General features: G+C 47.9%; 1 protein-coding gene across 2 annotated transcripts in view; it reads left to right on the top strand.

The window, feature by feature from the left end:
* Positions 1–13,123, top strand: part of LOC122743591 (tyrosine-protein kinase ZAP-70) — a 197,620-nt gene extending 184,497 nt beyond the window's left edge. For both annotated transcript variants that reach the window (XM_043988652.1, XM_043988661.1), the window contains 10 exons: positions 2,228–2,366; positions 2,607–2,694; positions 2,951–2,991; positions 3,320–3,365; positions 4,165–4,366; positions 5,281–5,487; positions 6,660–6,852; positions 7,231–7,371; positions 7,933–8,045; positions 12,563–13,123. In XM_043988652.1, coding sequence (XP_043844587.1) covers positions 2,228–2,366; positions 2,607–2,694; positions 2,951–2,991; positions 3,320–3,365; positions 4,165–4,366; positions 5,281–5,487; positions 6,660–6,852; positions 7,231–7,371; positions 7,933–8,045; positions 12,563–12,686 — 1,294 coding nt within the window. In that variant the 3' untranslated portion in view covers positions 12,687–13,123. The remainder of the gene's footprint in view (positions 1–2,227; positions 2,367–2,606; positions 2,695–2,950; positions 2,992–3,319; positions 3,366–4,164; positions 4,367–5,280; positions 5,488–6,659; positions 6,853–7,230; positions 7,372–7,932; positions 8,046–12,562) is intronic.
* The last annotated feature ends 2,140 nt before the right edge of the window (positions 13,124–15,263 follow it).

The following is a 15,263-nucleotide window of genomic DNA, read 5'->3' as shown; positions in this document are numbered from 1 at the left end:
GTTCGGGGCAGCTAGATGGTTCAGTGGATAAAGCACGGGCTGTGAGATTTAAAATTGGATATACGAGCATTAAACCCCCCCTTTTAACTTTTCCCTCAAGGTCTCCCAGACCACTAAAACTTTCGTTTTTTACCACAGGGTCCTGGATTCAGGAGGACCTTAGTTCAAATCTGGCCTCAGACACTTGATGCTTACTAACTGTGTGACCCTGGGCAAGTCACTTAACCCCCATTGCCCTGCGCCCCCCCCCAAAAAAAACCCCCAAAAAACCCTGGTTGACTTTCTGACTCAAATGTGGAAGGAACCCTGGTGTCCTAGGCACTATTGGGTATATGCTTTGGAAGTTGGAACTGTGATGTATCAATGGCTAAGTTGGTCAGTAAACACCCACTATGTGCTAAGTGCTCAGGGTACCATTGTATGCACACTTTAAGCTACAAACCTCTGGTTGTAGCTCCCATCTCTAAGGCTGTCTGACAGGACGCCTCCTCTTTTCTTTAAGGGCCAATTAAAAAGCTATCATTTAACTGATAAAAAAGAGAGAGATTGGACAACGTTTATGCTTATTAAAAGTGTTTAAAGGGGGCAGCTAGGTGGCGCAGTGGATAAAGCACCGGCCCTGGATTCAAGAGTACCTGAGTTCAAATCCAGCCTCAGACACTTGACTTGACACTTACTAGCTGTGTGACCCTGGGCAAGTTGCTTAACTCCCATTGCCCCACCCCCAAAGTGTTTAAAAATAGCCCTGCCTTAAGCGCTTTGCCATAGGCTCATCCCAGGGCTTTTCTTGGATAGGGAGGAAAGAGCATTAGTGCTCTTGCCTCACTGTGCCCCCTTTCCTGACCCCCCCCTTCCCCGCCCCGTAACACCATCAGCAACCTGACCATTCTTTTGGCCACTGTGAACCCCAGTAAGGCCAAAGCCTTTGCTATAGCTTTTAGTAAGCTCTATGTTAAAAGGACAGGACCCTTTATATGACCAATTCAACACTAGAAGTACCTAATTATATCAACTGAGGCAGAAATTGTGTTATCATTTTACTTTAAAATAAAAATTTTCATACTATCTCTATTTTCTTTGCTTTAGGTATTAAAAATGACCAGAAACACTTGAACTGGCTTAGTCCTTCAGGGTCTTCTTAAATTCTGGTCCTTCTGACAAGGTTTTATGTTGTGATGGCTGCTGTTTACATGTGAACACTGTGTGTGTTTGTTAGTGACTGTGAGATATCCAGGTATGATTGATTGTGTATTTGTGAGCGTATTTGTGTGTGTTTGCTTGAGAGATTGTGTTGGGTCCCATGGTATATGTTTGTGCCTGCTTGTGAGTAGGGGTGAATGGTCTTTTTTTTTTTTTTTTTTGGTGAGGCAATTGGGGTCAAGTGACTTGCCCAGGGTCACACAGCTAGTAAGTGTCAAGTGTCTGAGGTTGGATTTGAACTCAGGTCCTCCTGAATCCAGGGCCAGTGCTCTGACCACTGCGCCACCTAGCTGCCCCTGGTGAATGGCCTTCTTAGAGAGATGTGCCCAGTACCAATTGGTCCATGAGCACATATCTGTTTGTTTCCTCTAAGAGTATGGGAAGCATATTGGCCCATGTTTGTGTTTGCCTGGGAGTATGTGGCTGCCTGTGGCTGGAATTGCCTATGAGTGGTTTTATAGTTGTGAGGCACTCTGGAGATTCAGAAGACCTGGGTTCAAATGTCATCTCTGATGTATCCTTGGGCAAGCCGCTTTATCTTCTTGGGCCTCAGTTTTCCCCTTCAGCAAAATGAGGAGATTGAGCTAGGAGTGGCCTCTGAGGTCTCTTCTATATGTGATCCCATGATCCACTGAGAGAATGGAGGGGAAGCTACCAGGCTTCCCACTGCCCCCCACCCCAACCTAATTCCATCAGGACACAGTAGGCTGGGCCGGCCACTCACAACCCAACTGAGACATTGGGCACTCACCGGCCACAGCTATTCCTCTATCCTCCCGGGAGAAGTACCAAATTCTGGCTCTATTCATTTTTCTTTCTGTGTGAACTTGGGCAAAAAGTTTTGCTGAACCTGTTTCCTTCGACTGTCAAATGGTGGCGGTAGGGATGAGTTAGATGATCTCTGTGGTGCCTTCCAACTTTCAATCTTCGATCCTGACATAGGCAGGGCACGGTGTGCTTGGGACACATCCTGATAAGCCCAGGGCCCTTGAGACCTCTCATTTTCCTTCTCCGCCACCTGCTGTAGGCTCAGACCCAGGAAGGAGCAAGGCACCTATGCTCTGTCCCTCATCTATGGCAAAACTGTCTACCACTACCTCATCAACCAGGACAAGTCGGGCAAGTACTGTATTCCTGAGGGCACAAAGTTTGACACCTTGTGGCAGGTAAGTAGCTCAGTCTCCATTCATTTCCCTTTGCACTTAATTACCCAGATCCCTAGCCTCCCATTGATAGCCACTGCCTGCTCCCCCCTCATTGCCTCTCTCTCCCTTTGAGGAGATCCCGAGAAGGTCTGGTTCCGTCCCCGCTCCCCCCACCAGGATTGGATAGTGTTTCTATAGATGTGCGAACCCTTCTAACCCTGACGATGCCTTTACCTTCCTCCTCTCCCTCCCCCCCCCCAGCTGGTAGAGTATTTGAAGCTGAAGGCAGATGGGCTTATCTACTGTCTAAAGGAGATTTGTCCTAATGCTACTGCTTCTTCTGCAGCTGGTAAGGGACCTCGGGGCTGGGGCTGGGGTTCAAGCTGGGATTGGGATGGGGGCTCAGAGCTGGTCCTGACCCTTGGAGCTGGATCAGGGTTTGGTTTCCATGATGGGGTTGGTGCTAGGATTGGGATGGGAGGTCAGGGTTGGGCTTAGGTGTAGGGCTAGGGCAGGGTCTGGCACCCATGCTGGGATCGGGGCTGGATTAGAGGAGACAGGGCACCTCATTGGCCCTCTTTGTCCCAACCCAATTCTTTTTCCAGTGACTGCTGCTCCCACACTCCCTGTCCATCCCTCCTTGTCTGTGAGTCTGGACCCTGGGGTTAGGGAGGCAGGGAATTGGCTTCTGGGAGGAATTAGGGGTGGGTGTCCCGAGAATAGGAGGGAGAGCCCCAGCCTGTCCTCCCAGGGTCTTGCTGCTCCTGAGCTATTCAGGGCCTGGGTCCTTTAGGAGGAAGCAGAGGGAGCTGGGATGGGTGGGGCCAGGGAAGGGTATTGATAGGTATAGAATGCTGGGTTCAAACTCTCCAGTAAGGGTTGGGGTAGGCCTCCCCCTCCTCATGAGACAGTAGGAAGTTGCTTGTTGGCTGATACTCCCTGGGTGACTGATCCCATGTACCTCTCATCCCCAGAGAAGAAATGACACCCTCAACTGTGATGGATACACCCCTGAGCCAGGTGAGTTTGGGGGCCAGAGAAGAGCAAGGGGTCCGTGCAGTCTGTATGCTCTTTGGAGGAGAGCTTTTGGGTGCTGTCTTCCAAAAGGTAAAGGCTGCTCTCAGGGAGAGAGGTTAGATTTGTTCTGCTGGGCAGGGGTTGGGGATACAGTGGGGAGGCAGCTGCAGAGTCAGGTGTAGGTTCTATACAAGGAAAAGTGTCCCTAACCATCCTTTTGGATGCGGAATAGGCCGCCATGAAAGGTAGTGAGCTCTTCATCGCCAGAGGTCTTCAAGGGCAGGCTAGCTGACCACTTGCCATGGATGCTGTGGGTGGGGGTATGAAATTCCTGCTCGGGCTCTATGAGATCAGGGGTGCTTCAGCTGAGGCCATCAGTCTGGTGAAGCCAATGGACCCCTCAGAATCATGTTTTTAAGGACATTAGAAAATGCATAAAATAACAAGGGAAACCAATTCTATTGAAATCCATTCACCAAAATATTAATAAAGCTAGTTTATAGAGCCCAGGTTAAGAACTGCCGGCCTAGAGCCTTTGGAGATCCCCTCCAGATCAGCAAGGGGATCTGGCTAGGCGGGGGTCTTCAAGTGTCCCAAGAATAGTTGGGAGGCAGGAAGCCAAGCTGAAGGGAAGACTTCCCCTGGGCCAGAAGCATACTTCTGGTCTTCCCAAACAGAGACGCCAAACCCAGGCATGTCACGGATGTTAGGCTGGGGAGGCGTGGCGGGGTGTGTGGTGGGGAACTTCTGAAGCCTTGGATACTGAGTTGTGCCCCTTCTCTTCCCCCTCTTGTATGGGCAGCAGCACACCCAATCAAGAGTCAGGGTGAGAGCTCTCGGGTCCTGCCCATGGACACCAGTGTGTATGAGAGCCCGTACAGTGACCCCGAGGAGCTCAAGGACAAGAAACTCTTCCTGAAGAGAGAGAATCTGATGATCGATGAGGTGGAGCTGGGCTCCGGCAACTTTGGCTCCGTCCGCAAGGGGGTCTACAAGATGAGGAAGTAAGATGAGGGCCACGAACCCTATGGATCATGGGGTTATGAATCAAGAACTAGAAGGGACCTCAGAGGCCATCTGGTAGACTAGCCTCTTGTCATGGTACAGTTTTATAGGAAATTGAAGCCCATGGAACTCAAGTGACTTGTCCAAGATGACATGGGTAATAAGTAGCAGAGGTGGGAACCTAGGTCTGCAGATACTGGAGCTGGAACTCCTTAGAGGCAGCTAGGTGGTACAGTGAATACTGTACTTGACCTGAAGTCAGGAAGACTCATCTTCTCGAGTTCAAATCTGGCCTCAGACACTTACTTGCTATGAGGACCTGGGCAAGTCACTTAACCCTGTTTGCCTCGGTTTCCTCAACTCTAAAATGGGGATAATAATAGGTTTGTTGTGAGGATAAAATGAGATATTTGTAAAGCATTTAGTGCAGTACCTGGTACGCAGCAAGTGCTTAATAAATGCTTATTTACTTCTTCCCCTTTCCGCTCCTTCTATTCCACCATGCTAGGTCATGGAAGTTAGGTGAGTATGAGCCTGTGATGGGCGGATGAGAGCCAAGAGACTTGGAGTCTACTGATTGTGCCCTTGATTCATGACTCCCCCTTTTCTGGGTCTTAGTTCCCTTCTTTTTCCTTTTTTTTTTTTTGTGTGAGGCAATTGGGGTTAAGTGACTTGCCCAGGGTCACACAGCTAGTAAGTGTCATGTGTCTGAGGCCGGATTTGAAATCAGGATCTCCTGAATCCAAGGCCAGTGCTCTATCCACTGTGCCACCTAGCTGCCCCTACTTCCCTTCTTTGTACAAGGAGGAGGTCAGGCTAGAATCTATGCTATTTAAGGGCCCTAGAGCTGGGGGAGGCTGGGGCAGGATAGTAAGTCAGGCTGGTGACCTCAACCCATTCATGTCCTGGGCAGGAAGCAGATCGATGTGGCCATCAAAGTGCTTAAGAATGTCAATGAGAAGTCAGAGAATGAAGAGATGATGAAGGAGGCCCAGATCATGCACCAGCTGGACAACCCCTACATTGTACGGATCATTGGTGTGTGCAAGGCTGAGGCTCTCATGTTGGTCATGGAGATGGCCATTGCGGGGCCCCTCAACAAGTTCCTGGCTAGCAAGAAGTAAGCAGGGAGGGGTGAGGGTGGTCGAGGGTGTGCGTGCACATACACACATGCATACGCACACACACTCCCTCCCACACATACACATTCGAGTACCCATACTCATAATAAATCATCCCCATTTTCATAGAAGAGCCCTTTCCTCACAGCCAAGCCCAGGAAGTAGCCAGTCCAAGTCTGATTGTTCCCATAGAAAAGATGAAGGAACAGGCCTTGAGAGGTGAAGCACTCGTCCCGGTTCACACAGATCTTAGAAAGAAGGATCTGACTCTAGGTGTCCTATCCATTACAGAACAACAACTCTCATGCTTGTGCATACATCCCTCAGTGTGTGCATGTCTGCCTAAACATACATGTATATAGGCACACATGTATGTAAGCACACAAGCATGTAGACACATAGGTTAGTGCACACACTCACACACATGCACATACACGTACACACTGGCCAACAGGTGCCCCAGTCCTTTGAGAAGATGGACCGCTCTCCCATTCTGTATACACATACTTACACTCGAGCCATATCCACACAGGGCCACTGGTGCTACTTGCCCTAGGCGTAGCATTCCTTAGATATGGTTCTGCCGTGGTTGTAGCAGGGGTTTACTAAATATTAGTTGCATTGAATAAGAATGTATGTGCACTTGCATTTGTCTGCTTGCATGTCCATGTGTAAATTTGGGTATGCCGAGAGCTGCATGTATATGGGTGTGCAATACTCCCGTGTGCTTATACACACCTGTGCATGCACACGGGAGCATACACTCACACAGTTGTGTGTATGTACTTGGTACCCTGTGCACTGCCATCCTCCCACAGTCACTCTCACTCCCCCTCCTAGCATCCTGATGTAAGCAGCTCTCTGATTGGCCACACAGTTTGGGGGGGCAGCTCAGTGATAGGTGGAATGGGTGCAGAGTCCATCACCATAGTGGACAGTTTCTTACTGACCTCACCCCTCTGGAGATGGCAGCACATTTTACTCCATCTCATAACCCCAAGAATTTCCCATACATGTGCATCTATATTCACCCATAGACTGTCCCCTTTCTGCTCCTGCTCAGAGGCCTAAGCCCAGGAGGACCAAGGGCTGGGTGGAGGAGAGGAAGTGGAAGCCCTGTGCTGGTGACTATGGCTGCCTCTCCACCCTTCCCCCAACTCTTATCCCCCAGGGAGGAGGTCCCCATGAGCAATGTTGTGGAGCTGCTGCACCAGGTGGCCATGGGCATGAAATACCTAGAAGAAAAGAACTTTGTGCACCGTGACCTGGCTGCCCGAAATGTCCTTCTGGTCAACCAGCACTATGCCAAGATCAGTGACTTTGGTTTATCCAAGGCACTGGGGGCTGATGACAGCTACTACACCGTGAGACTTCCCAGGGGCAGAATGTGGGGAATGCGGGGGAGGAGGGAAGCTATGGAAGACCCAGAAGGGAATAGGTGGACAAGAGGCCCAGGGCAAGAGGCCTGAATGGAAGTTGGGGGGAAAGGAACTGCGGAAAGGTCTGGGGAGAGAAGCCTTAGGGGGCCGGGAAGTACCTTATAGGAGACCCAGGAGAGGGGCCTTCTGGGTAGGCCAGGATGTTGTGGCACGTCAAGGTCCCTGACAGCATCCCAGAGAGCCCCTGAGCTTGAGATTGGTTGGTGTAAGGCCAATTCAGGGGCTGGAGATGCTGAGGCTTAACCTTCTAGCTCCAGGGTGGCGGGAAGAGAGAAGCGCATTATAGCATCCTCTGCGTTCTAGGCCCGCTCTGCAGGGAAATGGCCGCTCAAATGGTATGCGCCAGAGTGCATCAACTATCGGAAATTCTCCAGCCGAAGTGATGTGTGGAGCTACGGAGTCACCATGTGGGAAGCTTTCACCTATGGCCAGAAGCCCTATAAGGTAGGGAAGGGGCAGGAGACTTGGGGTGGGGGGGAGGTGGAGGAAGGAGTCAGAGATGTTTGGGGCAAGTGGGCAAGAGAGAAATGTGATATATTCAAAAGAGCATTGCATTTGCAATGACCTAGATTCCAATGTAGGCCCTGCCTCTTAGAAGCTGTTCGACCTTGTCTCTTCATCTCCCTAGGCCCATAAAATGGGGAGGGGGATAGACCAATTGACCACTGAAGTTCCTTCTAACTCTAAATCTATGACCATATATATCTTCCCCTCTCTGTTCCTGAGTTCACTTCTCTGTATAATAAAGGGGTTGGATTAGATGATGCTAAACCTATGGTCCCATGGCACAACAGTGCTAGGACAGGGATGGTCAGGGGAGGCCCGAGTAGCTGGGAAATTATGGATTGGGGGATGAAGGGAAGAGAGGAAACTCTGAGGGAACTCAGGGAAATCAGAGAGGATAAAGCAGGCTTTGGGGAGCCAAGACTCCTCTGATCATTCCCATCCAATCCCACCCACCCCCTACTTCCCCCACTTCATTCTTGGCTTCTGTCCCTGGAACAGAAAATGAAAGGCCCTGATGTCATCAAATTTATTGAAGATGGTAATCGGATGGACCGTCCTCATGGGTGCCCCCAAGAAATGTATTCACTCATGAAAGACTGCTGGATATACAAGTGAGTGTCTGCATAGCCACCCCTGCCCACTCTCCAGCCCCACCTCAGCCCTTCTCTGACCAATAGGCAATGAACCAGCACTTATTTATTGTGTGTGTCTGTGTGTGTGTGTGGCAATTGGGGTTAAGTGACTTGCCCAGGGTCACACAGCTAGTAAGTGTTAAGTGTCTGAGGCCAGATTTGAACTCAGGTCCTCCCAAATCCAGGGCTGGTGTTCTATCCACTGTGCCATCTAGCTGCCCCGAACCAGCACTTATCAATTGCTTATACTATGCTGTGGAGACAGAGAAAGGTACTGGGAAGGTAGGAAGGGGCTAGGTTATGAAGGATTTTAATAGAGGATTTTACATTTGATCCTGAAGGTAATAGGGAGCCGCAGGAAGATACTGAGTGTGTATGGGGAGAGAGAAGGGAATTTAGGGAAAACATTTGGGCAGCTAAGTCAAAGATGGATTGGAGCAGGGAGAGACTTGAGACAGGGAGGGAGTTGAGGAAGTTGAGGGAGTGAGGGATTGTACCAGGGTAGTGGTTGGGAAACACTAGAGAAATATTCTAAAGGAAGAAATGACAAGTTATGACAACAAATTGTATATGTGGGGTGATTGTGATTGAGCAATTGAGGATGCCACTGAGTCTGTGAGCCTGGGTGACTGGAAGGATGATGGTACTCTCGATAGGGAAGATGGGAAGAAGAGAAGGTTTAGGGAGGAAGAAAATGGATTTTTTTGGACATGTTGAATCTGAGATGCCCAATTTGAGATCCCCAAGGGGCAGTTGGTAATACAAGATTGGAATTCAGAAGAGAGGTTAGGGCTGGATATTATTGCTCTGGGAATCACTTGCATAGAGATGATAACTGAACTTGTGGGAGCTGATAGGACTACAAATTTAGTTCCATGAGGGTAGGAATAGTGTTATTGCTAGGTTGCCCAGTGAATAGAGAGCTGGACGTGGAGTCTAGCAAGACCAGAGTTCAAATGCTGCCTCAGACATTTAGTGCTGTGTGATCCTGGGCAAGTCACTTAAGCTCTGTCTACCTCAGAGGTAATATTTGTAAAGCACTTTGCAAGCTTTAAAACACTATAGAAATACTAAGACCTATTCCTATCATAGAACGGAGGAAGGCTAGAAGAGGGCCCAAGATGGAGCCTTAGGAGTGCTTAGTGGGCATGACTTGGATGAATATCCAGCAAAGGAGGTTGAGAAATAGCGATAGGAGAACCCAGAGAGAACAGAGTCATGAGGAGGAAAGGATGTCCAGGAGAAGAGGGGCCTGTAGAAAGGTCAAGGAGGACAAGAATTTGGGGGCAACTAATGGGGAGAGGAGCAGTGAGGAGTGTGGTGACCTTTGTGCTGGGGGGTCTGGGGTTGGGGGTCTTGGGGAACCAAACAGCTTTGATAAATGAATGAATGAATGAATGAATGAATGAATGAATGAATGAATGAATGAAAAAGCATTTATAAAAGTGCTTGAGGGGCAGCTAGGTGGTGCAGTGGATAAAGCACTGGCCTCGGATTCAGGAGGACCTGAGTTCAAATCCAGTCTCAGACACTTGACACTAGCTGTGTGACCCTGGGCAAGTCACTTAACCTTCATTGCCTGGCAAAAACAAAACAAAACAAAACAAAAAAAAGTGCTTGAGTAAGCATTGAGGGGGAAGACCACACATAAAAGAATGTTGAGCTCCAGGGCCAATGGAAAGGCCCAGGGGTCCTAAAAGTACCACAACAGGGGTGGTGACATGGCTTAGGAGTCCTCAGTATGTATTGGGGTATCTCCTCCTTGGGAGGAGCCCACTGGCATTGGAAAGTGAGGAAAGGACCTGTGGACCCCAGAGGAGAGGAGATTCTAGGGTTTTCTGGCAGGAGTAGGGATGGGAGTTTAATGTCTGGCTGAAAGGGGAAGAGAGCCTTAGTAGGAAGGTTAGCTATTAGTTCTGGGGTATGGGGAAGGGGAAATTAGGTCTCACTGGGCTCCAGTTCTGGGGAATGCCCCCCCCAAGATCCTCTAGACAGGGTCTGGGAAGGTCTCCTGGTATAGGGAGGTGGAAATTTGGTCCCACTGGATTGAGATAGGAATAAGGAAGCACCAGCTCATTCCAGCACCCAACAACCCACCACCACCTAACATACCACTACCTAGTACCTCAAACCTCAAAATTTGTCACCTCCATCAATACAACAGCCCAATATCTGATGCCATAGTAATTGATAATTTCTTTAATAATTATTGATAGTACAACTCTTGTTTATGGTGTACTTTATGATTTGAAAAGCTCTCATTTGATCTCAACAGTGCCCCCTCCCCACTCACACCACCCCCTCCTGAAATTGACCTGGCTGAGCGTGTGGGAAGAATCCTGGCTTAAGTGTCAGAATCCCAGTTCTGCTCCATATTTCCCATGTGACATCAGGGAAAATCCTTCAACCTCTCTGGCTGTCTCTTTTCTCCATTAGGAGGAAAGTGAGGGGCAGCGAGGTGGCACAGTGGATAGAGCACCAGCCCTGGAGTCAGGAGAACCTGAGTTCAAATCTGGCCTCAGACACTTGATACTTACTAGCTGTGTGACCCTGGGCAAGTCACTTAACCCCAATTGCCTCACCAAAAGAAAAAAAAGGAGGAAAGTGAGTTGGACTAGTTAGGGTTCAGAGCTAGAAGCTAGGTTCCAGAGTCCCTTCCAGCTCTGAACCTTATGATCTAGATTCATAGGGTTCCAGGTTCTAGGTACATAGTTCCCAGACTCTGGCACTTACTAGCTGTGGGACCCTGAGCAAGTCACTTGACTCTGTGTACCTCAGTTTCCTTATCTGTAAGATGGTGTGCACTGCCTGGCTCATTAGGGCATTTATAGGCACTACAGAAATGTGAGTGACTATTATTCTTTTTTTTCCTTTTTTTGGGTGGGGCAATGAGGGTTAAGTGACTAGCCCAGGGTCACACAGCTAGTAAGTGTCAAGTGTCTGAGGATAGATTTGAACTCAGGTACTCCTGAATCCAGGGCTGGTGCTTTATCCACTGCACCAACTAGCTGCCCCCTGCAAGTCACTTTTAATGTCTGGTTTCCTTGTCTATAAAATGGGGTAGGGGTTAGGTGGGGTGGAGGAGTCCTCTGTTGTTTGTTTTGTTTTTAACTTTCATTTTTTTCTTTTATTCATGTTTTCTTTTTTTCCTTTTTTAATCATAAAAGTATTTTATTATTTTCCAGTTACATGTAAAGATAGTTTTCAACATTTGTTTTTATAAGATTTTTAGTTCCAAAATTTTCTCCCTCCTTCCCTTTCCTCCCCCCTCCCCAAGACAGCAAGCAATCTGATATGTTATATATGTATAATCACATTAAACATATTTCCACATCAGTCATGTTGTGAAAGAAGAATCAGAACACGAGGGAAAAACCTCAAAAAAGAAAAAAAAAACAACAAAAAAGTAGAAACAATATGGTTCAATCTGGATTCAGAATCCACAGTTCTTTTTTTCTGGATGTGGAGAACATTTTCCATCATGAGTTCTTTGGATTTGTCTTGGATCATTGCACTGCTGAGAAGAGCCAAGTCTATCACAGTTGATCACCACACAATGTTGCTGTTACTGTGTACATTGTTCTCCTGGTTCTGCTCACTTCACTCAGCATCAGTCCACTTAAGTGTTTCCAGCTTTTTCTGAAATCTGCCTGCTCATCATTTCTTACAGCACAATAGTATTCCATGACATTCATATACCACAACTTTTTCAGCCATTCCCCAATTGATGGGCATCCCCTCGATTTCTAATTCTTTGCCACCACAAAGAGAGCTGGGTCCTTTTCCCTTTTCTATGATCTCTTTGGGGGTACAGACCTAGTAGTGGTACCACTGGGTCAAAGGGTATGCACAGTCCCATAGCCCTTTGGGCATAGTTCCAAAGTGTTCTGGAGGAGCCCTTTGACCTCTAAATCTATGACTCTATCAATAATGTTCTAATCTAATCCCCACCTGGAGCATGAAGCCACTCTGCATTATGGATGCCCAACAAGTGGTCACGAAGTAGCCACTACTAACCTTGGTGTCCTGGGATCCTGGGACCCTTTGGCCATCAGTCTGGGGAATTCCAGCCATGAATCCCTGCACAGTCACTTTGTTAAATGAATAAAGCAAAATGCATAGGATTTCAGAGGAAACCAATTCTAATGGAATCCAGTTCTTAACATACTCAACAAAACCATGTCCACAGACTCTACGTGAAGACCCCAGCTCCACTTGAAGTGGGTGGGAAGAGAAGCCTGTGATCTCCTGAGAAAGCCCATTCCAATCTGGGGACAGCTTTATTATTGGGAAGTTTTTCTTGTATTGATCCAGGATTGGTCTCTCTGAGACACCGGTCTGCTGATTCGAATTCTTTCCTCTGGGACCAAGGTGGATATGTGAGGGACAGGATGACCTTTTCTTGTTCCTCGAATGTGAGCCTGTGGGGTGGAGGTGGGAGAGAAAAAGAGACATTCCAGGAACTGACTTAATGTTTGTGCCTCTCCTGCCTACAGGTGGGATGATCGTCCAAGCTTCTCAGATGTGGAACAACGCATTCGAACCTACTATTACAGCCTAGCTAGTAAGGCAGAAAATGCCTCAGGAGCCCCTCGGATGGAGGAGGCTGCTAGTACCTGAAGACCATTTCCTTTTCCCCGGATCTCCCCAGTCCTTCCCAGATCCTGGACCCATACCTTGCTTCTTCCCAGAGAGGCTTCTTCCCCTGCCTCTCCTGTGCCAGCAAGACCACTGCCTTCCCTTCAGATGCCTAAAACTTCCCCTTCCCATCCTCTTCCCCCCCCAGAGGACTGAGAATTCCAGATCCTGGGGTAAATGTTCTGCAGGAAAGCCAGGCCCCTTTCTGCACCCTTTCCTTGGATCCTCAGAGCTTGTGGGATCTTGGAAGGCAGGAATGACCCTATACCTCTGCCTTCTTGGGCCTCAGTTCTGGGCCCCTCCCTACTGGGGCTGGATGGCGTCTGGTGGGGATAGGGTGGGGTGGTCTGTGGAGGGCCAGCCAAACCCAGGCTGCAGGTCCAAGGGAAGCCAGCCAGAAGCTTCATGTCAGTGAAATAAACTCAGCTATTTCTCTATCCTCTGCTTTGAATTTCTCTGGGACCCTGTGACTGGTTGAAGTTTGGGGGAGCTACAGTGGAGGAAGGTAAAGAATTCTTTGTGTTTACACAAAGTCAAGCAGGGGAGAGTGTGTTGGGGAGATTGCAAGTGAGGTTGTTGCATTAATTCATAGAGGTACCAATCACTGGACATGTGTGGTGTGGGTGGCTGGTCACTGGTATTAATGGTTCTCTTGAAGATGATGGCCGATGGGGATGTTTGTCACTGAAGGATGTAGGTCATTACTCTGTAGATCATCAGTTATTGGAGTGATAAATCACCACGTGGAATGTCAGGCATTTAAGTCATTAGGCGAATCAGCATGGGAAGTGTCAAACATTGGTGGGTTCACTGGGTATGATGATTATTTGGGATTATCAGACACTAGGGATCTAATTAGTGTGGGAATAAACAATTTGGGGGCTTCTGAGGACTTGGGGTGGCCGGATGAGCTACAACCTTAGGGGTGCCCCTCTTCTCTCTTCCTACCCCCTTTTCTTTTAGAAAATTACTGATACCAACACTTAAGTTAGTCACCATGAGGACACAGTCAAGTTCTTTGCTGGTGTGATAGGCATGACTGAGTAATACAACTGAGTAGCATTTCTCAGAATGCCTTGGCCTAGATTATGGAGTTCCCAGAACTCTCTATCCCACAAGACTGGAGATTAGAGAGATGGGATAAGTGGCTGGGTGGAGAGACCTTAGGGACATTCAGGACTACGGATGACATCCAGGAATTCAGGAATACTGGAATTTATCTGATCCCCCACAGAGAATGGGGAGAAGACATTAAAGCTGAGAGACAACTTCAAAGACACAAGAATAGCACGAGTGAGGGTCCCAACTTCTTTCTTTAGCCACAAGATTTTGCACTTACCTTCCTGACTTGGGTAGTGACTTTGAAGGGAATCATTTCCCAAACTACTCAATGCATGAAGAGGATGAGATTTCACTCATTCTGGAATGCATGTAATAATGGTCCGCTATTACTTCACTCTTCCTTTAAGTCCTAATTAAATGCTCTTTTATTTCAATGCTATTCTTTGCTTGTGTCTGAAATGGTGAGCAACTGAATATGTAGACAGGAGTTGATTTAGAAGTACCCAGTCTCACGGGCAGCTAGGTGGCACAGTGGATAGAGAACCGGCCCTGGAGTCAGGAGTACCTGAGTTCAAATCCGGCCTCAGACACTTAACACTTACTAGCTGTGTGACCCTGGGCAAGTCACTTAACCCCAATTGCCTCACTAAAAAAATAAATAAATAAATTAAAAAGTTCCCAGTCTCAAACTGGGTGGGGGCAATATGATTCAGATGACTCTATCTCATGATTCTAACCTAAGTCTGGGAAGGTCCATAGCATGGGTGTGATCAATGGGCTAACATGAAAGTATATAACAGGGAAACAATCACATTCTGGAATAAGTACAATCTTATCCCCCTCCTCCCCTTGAGTGGTGGGAAAATAAATCACTCTGAACATGCTACTTCAAAAGAGAAGGCAGATGTAAGGTCCTTTTAAAGCTGAAATGAGAGGAGGGGAAACTTCACCCCCATGAAGCTCTCTGCTCTCCTGTAATCATTGGTTAGTCTCTGAAACTCTTCTATCTTGGATGTCTTCTTCCTTGTTTCATGGGGTCCCAGAATTCTCTAAGATTCTTGGTTTCTGGATTCCACCCCTTGCAGTCTCAAATATCCTCCTCCTTCTCTTTCCATGTGAGCACTAACTATGACACCATAACCCTTGGGTACACCATTATGAGAAAGAGTCCCACGAATTTTTCCAATGAATGATCATGCTTTGGGCCAAGGCATTATGGGAAATGTAATCCTATTCAAATATACTTGCTATATTTCAAAAACAAGCCTACAGATCCCAGCTATCTATAGATTAGGCTATCAGGGGTACTGTAAAGAAAAGGCAAGGGTATCCCCTCACAGTTAGTCCTTTTCCTCACTTCACATTAGCTACTGACTACTACCACCCAGTGAATAAAAGGCAAGTGGTGGTAGTCTGCTTACCTCTGACTTTGGGACCAGGCCTTGTCCTTACCTACTCACCAGGAGCCTTCCTGTAAAAGAAATGGAACACATAGCT

Source organism: Dromiciops gliroides, chromosome 1 (genome assembly GCF_019393635.1).
Source record: "Dromiciops gliroides isolate mDroGli1 chromosome 1, mDroGli1.pri, whole genome shotgun sequence".
Classification (NCBI taxonomy): Eukaryota; Metazoa; Chordata; class Mammalia; order Microbiotheria; family Microbiotheriidae; genus Dromiciops; species Dromiciops gliroides.
The sequence above is the reverse complement of the archived record's forward strand: the minus strand, read 5'-3'. Positions and strand labels throughout refer to the sequence as shown.